Source organism: Pseudoliparis swirei, chromosome 12 (genome assembly GCF_029220125.1).
Source record: "Pseudoliparis swirei isolate HS2019 ecotype Mariana Trench chromosome 12, NWPU_hadal_v1, whole genome shotgun sequence".
Classification (NCBI taxonomy): Eukaryota; Metazoa; Chordata; class Actinopteri; order Perciformes; family Liparidae; genus Pseudoliparis; species Pseudoliparis swirei.
Window position 1 is genome coordinate 15,408,635 of NC_079399.1, and position 14,656 is coordinate 15,423,290.

The 14,656-nt window shown below is 43.6% G+C and overlaps 1 protein-coding gene across 21 annotated transcripts in view; it reads left to right on the top strand.

Moving 5' to 3' along the window:
- The window catches only part of ptprk (protein tyrosine phosphatase receptor type K), a 106,956-nt gene that overhangs the window by 38,934 nt on the left and 53,366 nt on the right, over positions 1-14,656 (top strand). For all 21 annotated transcript variants that reach the window (XM_056427725.1, XM_056427727.1, XM_056427732.1 and 18 more), the window contains 4 exons: positions 3,335-3,457; positions 9,817-9,977; positions 11,827-11,878; positions 11,970-12,028. In XM_056427725.1, coding sequence (XP_056283700.1) covers positions 3,335-3,457; positions 9,817-9,977; positions 11,827-11,878; positions 11,970-12,028 — 395 coding nt within the window. The remainder of the gene's footprint in view (positions 1-3,334; positions 3,458-9,816; positions 9,978-11,826; positions 11,879-11,969; positions 12,029-14,656) is intronic.

Genomic DNA, 14,656 nt, shown 5'->3' on the forward strand with positions numbered 1-14,656 from the left:
AACATTAAGTGGAGCAGCTAAACAGGCTGATATTTCCCAGAGCTAAAAGAAGCTCAAATTGACTACTAAACGTATAATATCACGATGTCACCTTAAATATGAGTAAACAGGCAACTGCTGTCATATAAACTTAAAAAGTGATGATGTTTTGCTTTTTTCGGTTGCCAAAATATCTGTTGTTGCACGGTTGATCACAGTTCGTACCAGTACCATGGCCTACCAAATGCCAAATAAAGAAGGCAGGGATTGTTAGAATTTGATTATTTATGTTTAATTATTAAAGGAACACTCATCGATACATACTCTATCGAGATAGATGGAACGATTTTAACTTCATTTGGGATTGCTAGCATTTGTTTTCTACAAGAGGTAAGAGGATCGTTCAAGGTCTGCTCTTCTCATTATTGGCAAGAACCATCAACTGTCAGATGCATGTGTGTGTGTGTGTGTGTGTGTGTGTGTGTGTGTGTTGGTTTAAATTGGCAGGACATTGAGGAAAGGGAGACGTGTTAACTATGAGTGTAGGCGAGCTAGTGTGAGGTTTGTGTGTATCTGGACAGTTTGATGCATATGTGGTTTTTGCAGACCTCCTTTTCAGCAGACACACACACACACACAAAGACAAACACACACATGGACACACAGCCACTTTGTTTTGTGTGTTTGCAGCTGAAAGCAGCAAGAATGTGTATCAGAAGGGTGCAGAAGAGAAAAGAGGAATGCTTTACGGTTCAGAGAAATGTTCTTTTAAACCAGTCGGTCATTTTCTTTACTGCTAAACCAAGGCAACATTCCTCACCCACCATGTCACTACATCAGAGCGGAGCGCTAATCTATGTTTACGGTAGTTCGGCAGGGTTAAACAAGACCAAACAAGTGCCTCAGCATTGAAACCAAAGATAAGTGCTTCTGCAAGACCAAAACTTCAGCGTAACCATGTGTCACCTAAAGAAAACACACCAAACGTCTGGGGCGTGGAACTATAAGACACACATTCTGTTGGTCGGCAGGCAGTGGCAGCACTGAGCGCTTCAGTCGATGAGCAATGAATCAATTACGGCTCACCTTTGACCTTTATCAGACACAACTTACAGAGGACTTGCATGGAGTGACTTTTAGTGAACGGTTGCGGTGACATTGACCTTCCTGTCAGTGGGGACACTTCATTTTAAAACGCTCTCCGCCGACTGAGGACCAGCTGACATTATTGTGTCATCATGCACATCAGAGATCAACGTTTATATTGGTGACTAAAAACAAATCCACGCCTTATCGTCTCGTAGATCGCAAACGAATAAAAGATCAGGTTAATTCAACAATCATTGCATTTCCTTGCAATCAATCATGTTTCCTGAGCGTCTCAATGATTTAGCTTTCGGGGAGTCATTTGGTAACAAAGAAGCGAAGCTCTCCTCGTACAAAGATGGCGCTGCTGTGCATGTGGTCATCTCCACGACCCAACGCCAGCTTTGTCAACAGCGAGTGGGGAGAAAGCGATAATCTTTCCCCCCGTAGCTGCATACCACTTGTGCTCTTTGAAGCCATGCAGAGAGTGCTACCTGATGGCAAGATGTAACCTGACACGCCCACTGTGGGAGACAGGAAGTCATGGCACTTTACTGGCACTCAGACAGCAGCAGGTGTTAGTCATCAGCTGATTACCTTCGCAGCTGATCGCCGTGTATTTATTTATTTGTATGTTTGCGTGTTATTCGCATAAGTCAAAAAGTATTAAACCGAATCGCATGAAATTTGGTGGGATGATAGATTATTATCCGGGGACCATTTGATTATATTTTGGGATCGATCGGGTCAAAGGTCAAGGTCAAGGTCATGAAAAGGTCAACATCTTCTTTTTACCATAGCACGGTAAATTTGTATCCAATTGGCATGCAACTAATGCCAAAATGTTCATAATTCAATGCCCAATCTTGTGATATGCGAAGGTATGCGCTCTACCGAGTGCCCGTTGTAGTTTATATTGGGCACATCCAAGCTGAGTGCATAAGAGACGAGTTTGGAGCACACACAGGCTGGTTGACACGCTGTACTTTGTGCCCTCTACATGTCCCAGCATTCTTTGGCACGATGACTGGAGGTAACGTGCGGTGACAAAGACTTAATTGTATTGAATGGGAGTTGCATGAAGGGAGGCTGGTTGGAAGTATGACGCCGAGAGGAATGGGATCCGGAGCATCTCTGAGGCGTTGAGTCCCAGCCAGCCATACAGCCGGCAGCAGAAGACAGTCGCTTAGTTTGATGTTAACTAGTTCCTCCTCCGGCGGCGGCTGTCGCCTCTTGGTATCCGTCTGTAGCGGGAGCTCAGATCAGTGGGGTATCCGAGGGGCTGTCGTTCTGCTCTCCATCACCGCCGCCGCCCGCTCTAGGACTCAGGCGGCGAAGCTCCTGGATGTGAGGAGATGTGTGGTGTTGCAGGCGGAGCCGGCTGCTGGCTCCTTCCCGTGTAGCTCCTGACAGGCCCTCGCTGTATCTCAGTGCTCAGGTTTGCCCTCTTTCAGTTCCAAAAGACCTGAAGGTTTGCACATATCACCGCAAAGAAGAATAAAGGAAAATGTTCGCAATGTTGATATTTTAAACTAGTCATTACCGTCTTGGGTTTGGCGTGTTTCATTCGAGCTGAAACGATGAGTTAATTAATTACAACTCATGTGTGTATACTATGAACTTTGTAAGTGTACTATATCATTAAAACAATCCAATAAAATATATATATATATAACATTACATCTTCTCCTACTTTAGCACATGTAACTAACTACCAGTGACTTGAATCAGATGGTATTGGGGCTTTTCTTAGCCGTATTTCTCCGAGCCATTTTATTAACACAAGCCATGCGTTGCTCTCAGCCCGATGAATCAGAATGCCAGCAGTAGTCCGCACGTTATTTCCATCAGCAACATTGCCAGTGCAAGCCACATATCATTTCAACTTGATTGTTTCAGCCAGCCGCCGGGGACAAGCGGCGTCTCTCTGTATTAGAGCCACTTCCCGTTCACACGTGGTTGTCCCGAGGCCGCCGTGATGGGCGCAGATGATCAGCTGAAGGCCCTGATGGTTGAGTCAGAGGTGATCCGGATTGGCCTTGAGTGATGACTGTTGGAGCTCAGACTCCTGGTGGTGTGTTGATGAGCTGAGACGCAGACAAGCACAGGAGCACAACAACAACATCATGCAGGAAGGAAGGAAACGTTTTACAGGATAAACCCAGAGGCGAAATCATATCGCATTACAACTCATTCGATTGAGCTCATTCGAGTCAATAACAACTGGTACTGTGAGGTGAACTAAATGTTGTTGTGTTTGTCTTTGCAGGGAGCTGTATGTTTGATGAAGGCTTCACTCAGTGTGATTACCAACAAGACCCGTACGACGACTTTGACTGGACGCACATCAACACCCAGGAAGTGCCGTACGTCTCTCCACACCTGCCACAAGGTAAGACTGGTCGACCCGTCTCCCATCGCTGGCGTCCACTTGTTTACGCCAAGTGGGGGGAAGTAATTAAGTACAAGTTCTGTTCATTTACATCTTTTTAGATTATATTTAATATATTAGTCCTAGGCTATATTATTTTCTGAACCGGTACTTTTAATACAGAAGTATAGAGTTCAAACGCACAACTTTTAGTTGTGATGAATTATTTTGTACATTGCATCCTCTCTCCTCTTTTCTTAGACATCCTCTCTCCTCCCCGCCTCTTTAATCAGTAGGTTTTTTTTTCGCCGTGGTGATGATGAAGGGGAAATTAAATCTTTCTGCCTCAGGGCTGAGGGTCTAATTAACAGAATATGAGGTCATTAATCAACGGCAGGGAACAGGGAAGGTTGCCTACTTTACAATCTTAAAGCAAAATGTTATAACAATAGCCGGCGACGTAATGTTGAGATATGTCAATCCTTAGAGTAAGAATGTTGACTGGTGGATGAACAATGGCGTTAACAACTGCGATGAAGCCGTGCCCAAATCTATCAACCACAAACATGATTGAGTTTTTCATATCTTTTATGCTGGCGTGTCTCATCTCCTAATTTTTTTCCTTTCCTCTCGTCTCCCTCTTGTGTCCACTTATCTCTTGTCTCCTTTCATCTTCTTTCCTCCCCTCGTCTCTTGTCTCATCTCCTTTTCCAGTCTTTTCCCCTTTACTTTCCTATAATCTTGTCTCGTCTCCTTTTCTGTCCTTTTTTTCTTCCTTTGTTTCCTTTCCTCTTCCATGGCCTTCTCTCCTTCTCTGTTGTGAAATATTATGACCTTGTTACCATGACAATGTTATACTGTTATTTATCTGCTTATCATCATGACAACCCAGCGTTACTGACATTTAGAGGAAGGTCCAGTTCAACACCAGCTCTTTATGACGCACACACACACACGCACACACACACACACACACTTCCTTTTAAAATGTGTGTGTACCTGCTCCCCGATGTGTGGTGCATATATTTATGCCATGACACAAGGGTAAAGTGCCTTGCCCAATGGTACAGTGCCAAAGTCTCACATTTAGTGATATATTAATACCATGTGGTGTGACTATGCAGAGAGGGCAACGTTGGCAGTTTGAAGAGGCTAAACACTTTGCACAAGAGCGCAAAGGTAATGCCTGGAATTTGCATCGCATTAACTTCAATAGAGAAGCTGGTGGGATGAGCGCGGCGCGAGGATGTCAGGCCAGGTTAATGGCTTGGAGCTGTTGGCTGCATACGGGGGGGGGGGGGTTCAGAGCGCTACCTAAAGGTACGGGAGCACGGCCTGACATTTGATGTGTTAATAATGCCAGCAGGGTGGGGGACAACAGTGCAGCGGCTGGAAAAGGAGGTTTCTGGAGGGGATTAGAGATACAGCACTTGGCTAGGTTTTGTATTTGGAAGAAGTACCAGGGTATGGGTGAGGGGTTGAGTCTGTAGCTTTAATGCCCTGCCCAGAGACACATTGGTAAAGCCTATTATTAAATGTGTTGTTTCGTCAGGCAATCCTCGCCGCCAGTCATTTAGAAGTCCTCCTGTCCGGCTGCAGTCTCCCTGAGGGCATGGCACGATACGGAGCAGAGCCAATAAACCTTTTGGGCTTTTGACCCAAACACAAAGGGATACCTACTCGCTTTGTTTCGGGGAGGTTGTGAAGAGCATTTGGCCCCTCAAAGGCCATTGGGAGTGCATTTATTAAGCTGATTGGTAGTTCAGTGGGTTATAGGTATTGGCAGAGGACAGCAGTCATCTTAGGGCTTCACGCAGAGTCGGTTGAGAGTCATTGGAACGCTCAGCCAACAGTTGTGGTGTCGTTCCTTATAACCCACACCGGTTTGTCCCAGTTGTTAATCAACATGTGTGCTTAAGGCAGCATTGACTGCGGAGGGATGGTTTGGCAGTTTTTGTCATGGAGCTAAAACTATTCGGTGTAATCTCTTTGGGGGTTGATGCTGGCACGAGCCACCGTGGCGGGGTCGGGATGCTGCGCTGGCAGCATGCGGCGTGCCAGTTGAACATTCATGGGCTGGGGCTCTGTGGCGCCGTGGACGACAGCAGATACTCTTGACTCATAATGTTGTCGTCCAGGAGCACTCTCAACCTATTTGGCAAGCCATTCTCTCCATGTCTCTCTCTCCCTCCTCTTGTTTCCCACTGTGTCCTGTGAGGGAGTCAAAAAGGCCTTTCAACTGCAGTAGAGCTCATTTCTCCTCCACTGGATGTTTTAATAATGAGTGAATACTGATGGATACATCTGCACAAACTATACAGCCTAGAAATGACCGTTAAATCAAACCCTTCTGACAGCCTTTGCAAGATGTTGACATTGAGTATTTGTTGCATTGGCATTTAATTCTAGATGTATCTGTTGAATGTGAATGCACATCAGTGTGTTCATAGAGCGCAATGCCACGGGACCACGTAGTCGATTGAGTAAAGATTAAATAAGTGTTTTGATGATACATTTTTCAACGGAAATGATTACATTACATTTCATTACTTCTCAAATGTTAAGTTACTGCTTTTTCTTTGTCCTTTATGGTCGTGAATTCAAAATCTTTGGCCGGCCAGATAAAACAAGACATTTCACAAACACAAGGCAACTGACAAAGATTAATCTGCAGATTGACTGAACATTATAAAAAAATACTTTAAAGCAACACATATATATGTGCTTTTATGAGAAATCAGAAAATGTTAATTAATGTCTTAATTAGATTCAAAAGCCCACTTTAAAAGCATGTTTATAGAAATACCAGTGGAGTTGAAAGGAATGATTCCAGACTCTGGAAGCAAGGATGGAAAATACTTGATCCATTGTTGATTTCTAACGGCGGACACACGATGAAGTGACTCAGCGGCCTGAACATGAAGATGAAATGCCGTGCTTTCAAAACAAGTTATGTTAAATTCAGTTCCATATTTGGAATGATCGTACACAGAGAGTCTTGTCTCTTTATTGCGGACGAGCTGCATGTTTTTGTTTGCCTATTTTACCGTGTACCGAGAGTAAAACGCTCCCAACAGCACGCCGTCACGGTTTTGCTGAAGAATACTTTCCTCTATCTTCCACGCTGCAGCTCCTGTTGTTGTCATGTGACATATCTAGGTCTTAAGGCTGTCTCGGGAGTATTTTTAGCCTCATCGTTATTGTGTCGTCATTATATTATAGTCCATTTTAGACTGTGCTAGTTCAAAGACATCAGCCGTTTTAGAAACTGGCAAACTCCAGGTGTCAGATGTTCTTCGTATCATACCGTCTACCTTTGTAACAGGCGTGTTGTGTCAGTTTCATGGACTATCAGTCTTTTATAACTCTATTTTTCTCTCGGATTAGACGTTGTTAGTTTTCTGTATTCCAGTCGCCACGCAGAGGCAACACGTTAACATTTTGAACATTGCCTATTTTCCAAGTATTATTCAGCCATTTTGACAAATACCAAATCAATGTATTATAATTCTGCAGCAAGTAGCGAAAGTGCTCACGGTTATAGTTTTGCCATGTTGTAACATATCAGCATCTGTGACTATGTGCGAGTATTTTTAGCCGGCGCACCATCTTGTCAGCCATCTTCAAGGCACCTTTCTCGTGTCACCATTTTAGAATCCGTGCACACAAATGAGGCGACGGGAGAGTTTGAGAGGGAGCGTGGGGCTGGCCTCGGGCTTTAGTCCAGTTTGGATGTTCTCATGTTATGTCTTATTGGTGACATTTAGAACCAGGACGTAGGAGTATTTGAATCCTGCCATGACTACAATAGGTGTGTGCGTGTGTCTGTGTGTGTGTGTGTTTGCGTGTGTGTGATGGCGGGAAAGAAATCAATTAAGAGAGAGCACAATAGCTAATCTAATACCTCGGATACAGGGCTTAGTTTTGAAAAGATGATGATGACGATGACGACGACGATGAAGATGAAGATGATGAAGATGATGATGGTGTGTGTGCACCAGTTGAAAGCCTGTTACGTCGTGCTGTATTTAACAGAGAAAAGTGTTTTCTCACAGTAGATTAGCTGAACAATAAGTGATAATCACTATTGTTCTACAGCTTATTGTATATATAGAGCATATTGTGTATGATTTAATATGCAAATAGATTTCGGCATTTAGGATGGAGCACACACATTGTTCTCTGTTCTGTTTTTACTTTATTCTGATCTATTCTATAGAGATCTGTTCTGTGTTATTATATTCTCCAGTTCTATTCTAATCTGCTCTGTTCCATTATATTCTGTTACTTTCTATTCTACTTGTTTGTATTTTGTTGCGTTCTACTCGGTTCTGTTTGTTGTATTCTGCTCAAGTACAGTGTATTGGATTATATTTAGGGATGCAACTAACAATGTAAATGTTTTCATGATTAATCTATTATTTATTATTTCAATGACTGGACGAATTGCAAAATCTATACAGTGTCATAAAATAGTGAAAAGATACTCATCACAGTTCCCAAGAGGCTCCGGGGATATCTTCAGAGAGCTTGTTGGTTCAGACCAAGAGTCCAAGCCCAAAGATTTTCAAGATATTCAAGATGTTGAAGATATTCAAGATTCAATTTACAACCACCAAACAGAGAGCAGCGTATGTTTATCACCTTTGCTTGATAAATGACTCAAAGAGTTGTCAAAGATTAAGATGTATTCAATGTAGTGTTTTGCATTAGTTCTATTCAATTCATTTCTATAATAGCTGACAAAGACAATGAAAACAACTCTCATGGCGACCATCCCTCAGTTTGTGATGAGCCCCTGTGAGACGGTGAGATCACACATCAGGCAGGAAAGGCTCTCATTTCATAATATTTCACTGGAGCAACATCTGGTTGAGGCTTGAGCTGATTACTGGAACATCTGGATGGGCTGACTGTCCGCCCTGTCAGCACACCCAGATTATTAATTATTTTCAGCTACATTTCCTGCAGTCAATTACTGTAGGTACAAGATAAAGTACTGAGTAGTGACAGCAGACATAGAAAATGATTTAAAGTACTTTTCCCCCACTTCTCCAGAGTCCCATCATAGAATAACAAAACCAAAGCACTTATAAATAAAATCAGCTGGGAAAAGATCAACATTCGGATAAGTAAACAAGTAAAATGTGACGATTGTGGTCAAGGAATCAATTACTTTACTTATTTTAATTTTGTAGAAATGTATCACACATTTACAATTGTTATTACCGTAAAGCAGCACAGCTCATAATCCGAAAGGAAAAGGAGATAGGGAATAAAGAAAAGAGCAGATGAAATCAGAACATAAAACAAAAAACAAAGAAGAAAGAAGCCAGCAAGACAGATGTGTTTCTCCTCTTCGCTCCTCTTTCCAATTCCCTGTTTATTTGTTGTTGGCTTGATGAGAAACAGCCTCAGAAATACAAAGGACAAACAAGTCTGAGCAACAGGGGTTTGTTTACCAGGGGCTCCTCTAAAGGAATGAGAGGAAAGAGAAAAACATGCAAACAAAAAAGGAAAGAATACAGTGAGAAACTCACTGCTTCAAAGTGTGTGTGTCAAAGCCGAAGTGGGGAAAGTTTACGTTGGTGTGTGTTTGTGTCCTTGATGACAGAAATGAGGGGGGGTCATGGATTCAATCCATTCATTGGAATTTTAGTGTGTAATTGACTTGACTCAACTGTGTTGTCACTTGAAAATGTCCTGTTTTCCTGATTTGCTTTCTGTAATATAACAGAGCGTACACACGTAGACATTGATACATCGCAATACTAACTCTAACAGGTAAGGGCTGATTTAGGGTTTAAAAAGAATGATTTAAGATTTTAAAATTATATGTGTCACATGCACACCACAGGAGACACAGTGACGCGTCACAGAAGACGAGCTAAACACTGTGACGCTCACTTATTAAGACGAGGAAACCAGAATCAGCCGTTTACAACATATTTACTGAACTGACTTCAATGCGACACAAGGGGAGGAGTTAAAAATACTCGAATAAGTGAATAAAAAAAGAAATGGCTTTAAAATAGCTTCCTTAATTCACAGAATGTCCGTCCTCGCTGTTCATCCCTTCAACAAGGCTTGTTGTTTTCAAGCTACACAGCAGCATAGAGTTTTGGTCTACTTGTGCAGCTACACGTAACACACACACACACACACACACACACACAGGGCATATAGCCACTCTTTGGCAAGTCCAGCCATACAGCCTGACTAACTCATCAGCGCTGCTGGTCTGTTCACGCTGTGAGTGTCAGCAGGTCTTTGGGGTACAAGCACAAACAGCTGCAAACACAATGGAGCTGGTTTGTTGATCCACCACAGATGATGTGTTTGGTTTCTGACCCTCTCCTGTTCTCCGTCTCTGTGACCAGGCTCTTACATGTTCGTGGACGTCTCGCAGTACGATGTTGGGGAGAAGGCCAGGTTCCAGCTGCCCGTCATGAAGGAGAACGACACGCACTGCATCGACTTCAACTATCTCCTCACCAGCCCGGACGGGTCCAGCCCCGGCACCCTCAACGTCCTGGTGAAGGTAACGAGAGTACACACGCTTCAATTTATGTGGCGTCAAAGCACAACAGAAGTTATCGCAAGACACTTTTCATATTTTGCCGATCTGGACCGTATTGAGCAGCCTCGAGCAGGACCAGCTTCTAGGTGGGCGGCCATCTGCCTCGACCGGTTGGGTTGAAGGAGAGGGAGAAAGGGACAGAGATGGACAGAGATGCACAAGAAAAACAATAATAGCATATCCGCTATAATAATAATAACATAAATACTACTACTACGACTACGACCACTAAAAATAATAGCAGCAGCAGTGGATGTAATAGAAACATACTAATTATAGCGGTAATAGTAGCAGTAATAATCAATTCAAACCATGGATACGTGACGTATCCATGTGACACGAATAGGAGTCCAGTTGTTAACATACATACATGGGACATGACTGCATTAAGATGGAGAGGGAGAGGAGGAGAGAGGAGCTCAATGTATCAGAGGAAGTCTTCCAGCAGTCTCGGCCTATAGCAGCATAATTAGAGGCGGGTCCATGGCAAGTCTGAGCCACCCTAAATATCAAAAAAGGAAAACCGTAAACCTAAAAACACGAGGGTGGCTGGACATTAAGGCCTTTGTAGGTGAGGATATTAATATATCCAGAATCCTCACGCAGCGTTGCCCCCTGAAGAGTTAGTTAGTGTGTATGACTGGACTTGCCAAAGAGAAGCAATATGTCCTCTGCGGGTACCAGTGCAAAGAAGCTAACATGAGAAAATAATATCTCTCTTCCTAGTTATTGTCAGTGCTCATGCTGCAGCACTCTGGATCAACTAGAAAGTCTATGAGGGACCTATTTGAGCAGCCTGATTATAAATAATTGCAATAATCTAATACAATACCACATGCACAAAGAGAACAACCTGCCCATACCTTTTGATGTCGAGACTTAAAAGCAAAAGGCATTTACTGGCCCCCCCGTAGTAGTTCACTCTGTGTGGCTCATGGTTGGACTTCATCAGACACAAACTGGATTGCATTATTCCTTCTGAGAAAACACACGGTTCTTTTACTCTGTAAAACAACCCTGGATGAGATCGAGTGCAGAGTTAAAGCTTTCTGTCACAAATGCAGATGGTGAACAAAGCCTCTCAGCTTAAAACCAAACAAAACAGAATTTATGGGAAATGTGGTCTCGGCTTTGTGAAACACAAAAACCAAGTAATGCAGCTCTCATGCCACAGAGGCTGCTGAGTGCATCGCCTCCACCGAGAGTTTGTGTAAGGTTGCCAAATAAAATACTGACTTTTAAAATCAGCAAACATGCACTTTAAACACAGTGTCTTTAGATGGAGATGTCACTTTGTTGGACATGCATCAAAGTACTCAGTGTGATGGATAGTCTGGAGGAGAGCTGTCAGTGGTGTGCACACATTCTGAGATGCAATCATCCAAACTTTTCGCAACACTCATGTCTTCATCTTCCTCTCTTCTCCTTTTAAGTTTATTTCACAATTTGTGGAAGAGGTTAGAAAAGTCTTTAACTGAAGATTGCCATTTTACTGGATCGGAGCAGCAGGGGAGTATTATGAGCCGCAGGACTGCCCTCCAATCTGATTACACAAAGTCAAACCCTATTATGACACACTTCTTCCCCGCTGAAGTGCCTGCCAGCCTAGAGGTGGTGGAGGTGTCGTCATCGCTGACCCCTGACCTTGTGTTCATGAGAATATTAGTGTTGTATTATTTATGCCACTGGTGAAATGTTTTTGGGGGAATTAAAAAACATCTAATGGGAAGGAGACTCCTCGGAAGGCATCAGAAAAAGTGAAGCATTGTCTGTTATGCATGTTTAATATGGTGTTCTGTGTTGTTGCTAGGTAAACAAGGGTCCCCTGGCCAACCCTATCTGGAACGTGACGTCCTCCACTGGTAAAGACCGGCTCCGAGCGCCACTCCAACTCCCATTTTATAACTTGTTCTGATTGTATTCCGATGTGTTGACTGTAATGTTGTCTCTCAGGTAAAGACTGGCTGCGAGCCGAACTCGCCGTCTCCACCTTCTGGCCCAACCAATATCAGGTAAGGACATCAATAACCAACGGCTGTGTTAGTGCAGGATTCCTTTGACATGTAAATGTTTCTTTATTTCCACTTACATTTATGTGAACGCACACGCGCGCACACACACACACACACACACGTGCGCACAGGGGGGTAGGCAACTGATTTATTTGTGTTGACTGAGGCTCAGGAGGGGACGATTAGGCTAGAGAGACAGTGAACAAACTTAAGTGTGTGTGCACGGGTGTGTGTGTGTGTGTGTGTCAACTTGCTGGACATTGATATCATTGACAGTGTTGTTGTATATTTTAGTTTTTAATGAATACCTGACTGACAGTATAAGATTCACAGGGTCAGACATTATTACAGGAGCATTAAAGAAACGTGTGCTTATAGGTCTCTTCATCTCTCTTAATATACGGCCGTCAGTCAGCATGATATCTGTGTGTGTGTGTGTGTGTGTTTTTATTGCCTGGTGTTGACAGATGTGTGCATGTTGAGGGGTAGCTTGCCTCCGAATGTCCTAGCAGGCACACACACACACACACTGATCATGTTAACACACTCAGCCGGGGGACCCTGTAACATTACTGCAAGGCGAAGTGTGAAAGCATCCTCCAAATGGCCCATCTGGAGCCCAGTGCCCCTCAGTGACGATGGGAGGGGCATGAAACTCGTGTGTCAACATGTTTTAATTGAACATAATCATCCCGGTTTGCTGAGGCTTACGTAGGTTTTTCAGGCTATGAAACAGGTTATTGGATTTGAGGATATGAAGCTATTTATTCATGTTGGAACATGTTTCCGTGTTAGCACTTTAGCTTGAGTTGTAATGAGACTGGTTCCACCAGGGGAAGCGTAGGCACACACACACACATGCACACAAGAATTAATGAACATACAAAAGGCACACCCACGCAGCACTATTTAGACCTTTTAATTGCAGTTCTGTCTTTATTTCAGGTTTATTTTGTTTAAAAACTGGCTTTCCGATGATCATTGTGTTCCTTGAGTGTCACGAGACGGCAACCTTTGAGTTGATTCATTCATTAGTTGATCGACAGTAAACTAATTGCTTTTGTTTCCATCACGATTGGAAACTCGCCGCTCTTTTTCTCCTTCATTACTTAAAGCTTTGGGTAATTTTATTATAACATTCTCACGTGAATATACACATGATGGGTTTAAAAAATATATATATGTTGTCCAAAATCCCAAAGACTCGCAACTGAGATGATTCAAACCATAACATAAAGTGGAAAAACACTTCTTGTCAGCGGATGTAAATATTGTTGATTCAGTACCCATGTATGCATGCATCAAAATGCCATATGCCCTTCGTTGATAAGAGGATGTTCGCTATCGGCCCATCCGACTCTGGAGTGATGATCTGTCATCGCTCAGCCTTCAGCGTATCTGAGTTGTTTTCCCCATGTGAGGACTTGTAAACCCGAGCTATCGGTAATCCTTCCACACGCTGATGCAACCAGTCAAGCGGCGAGTCCTGCATGATCGAAATACCATCTCCTCAGAGGTGACCATACATCACAGCCGTGAATTACAGAATGCAAAGAGACTCGTGGCTGATGAGTCAATTCAGTGAAGAAACAAAATGAGCAAATTATTTCCATCCCGGGCCGCAGTGACCTGATGCTTTGCGAAAGCCATTTTAAATCCACTTTGGCATGATCAGTACCGGGCAATTGACCTGAGACTTGGACTTGACGGCTGTGAAGCGGGATTCAGAGACCTGAACGACTCGTGACTGACTTCCAATCACCGCGTGACTTGGACTGACACCCTGAGGAGCTTCAGGCTCGATTTGAAACGTCCTGGGATTTTTTTGGGGGGGACTTGAACGAATGATGAACATGAAACTTTATCTAACTTTTCAGATTCAAAAGATTGAATTTATATACGTGTGCTCACAAAGGAGAAGCGATGAGGTCATGTTATGGCGACCAAGACAAACGTGGTTATAATAACAAGCAAAGACTGGGGGAGGCAGGCAGGCAGGAAAGCCGTTTTCAGCCAGCCAGGTATTAAAAGTCAACTGATGTCTCTCTGCTTTGCTGCACAGTGAGCCATGAGTGAAAGATGATAGGGCAGAAAGACGAGATAGATTGGTAGGGGAGGGATACAGAGAGGGGGAGACTATGACAAGCAGGGGATGATAAGCTATGGGTAAACAGTTCACGGCAGATTTCCTTTTACAGGTGATGAATGACAACAACTGCTCACGCCCTTACTCTCTCTCTCCCTCTGCCTCCCTTTTCGAGAGCGACCTCCTCTCCTCTGTTCATTACAGCGCACCTCTCTGAGCAAACACTGTTAGAAAACAGAGAGGGCGAGTTAAGGGGAGAGAAAGAGGTTTTTGAAAGAGATGGCGCTGGAAGAAATAAACAGTGGAGGGAGTTGGAGGGCTAACATATGGACACGGAGGGGGGAGGAGATAAGTGAGGATGAGGAGAGAGGCTATCAGACCGTGGGGTGATGGAATGAGACGGGGCTAAAAGTGAAGCACCTGTTGAATGCAGCGGCACTGAAACACTCGACTTGAATTATAGAATTTAGAGAACCGGGTTAGCGTTGGACGACCAGAAAGCAGACCATCGCTTTGCTCCGGTGTTCTTTCATTTGTTTGAC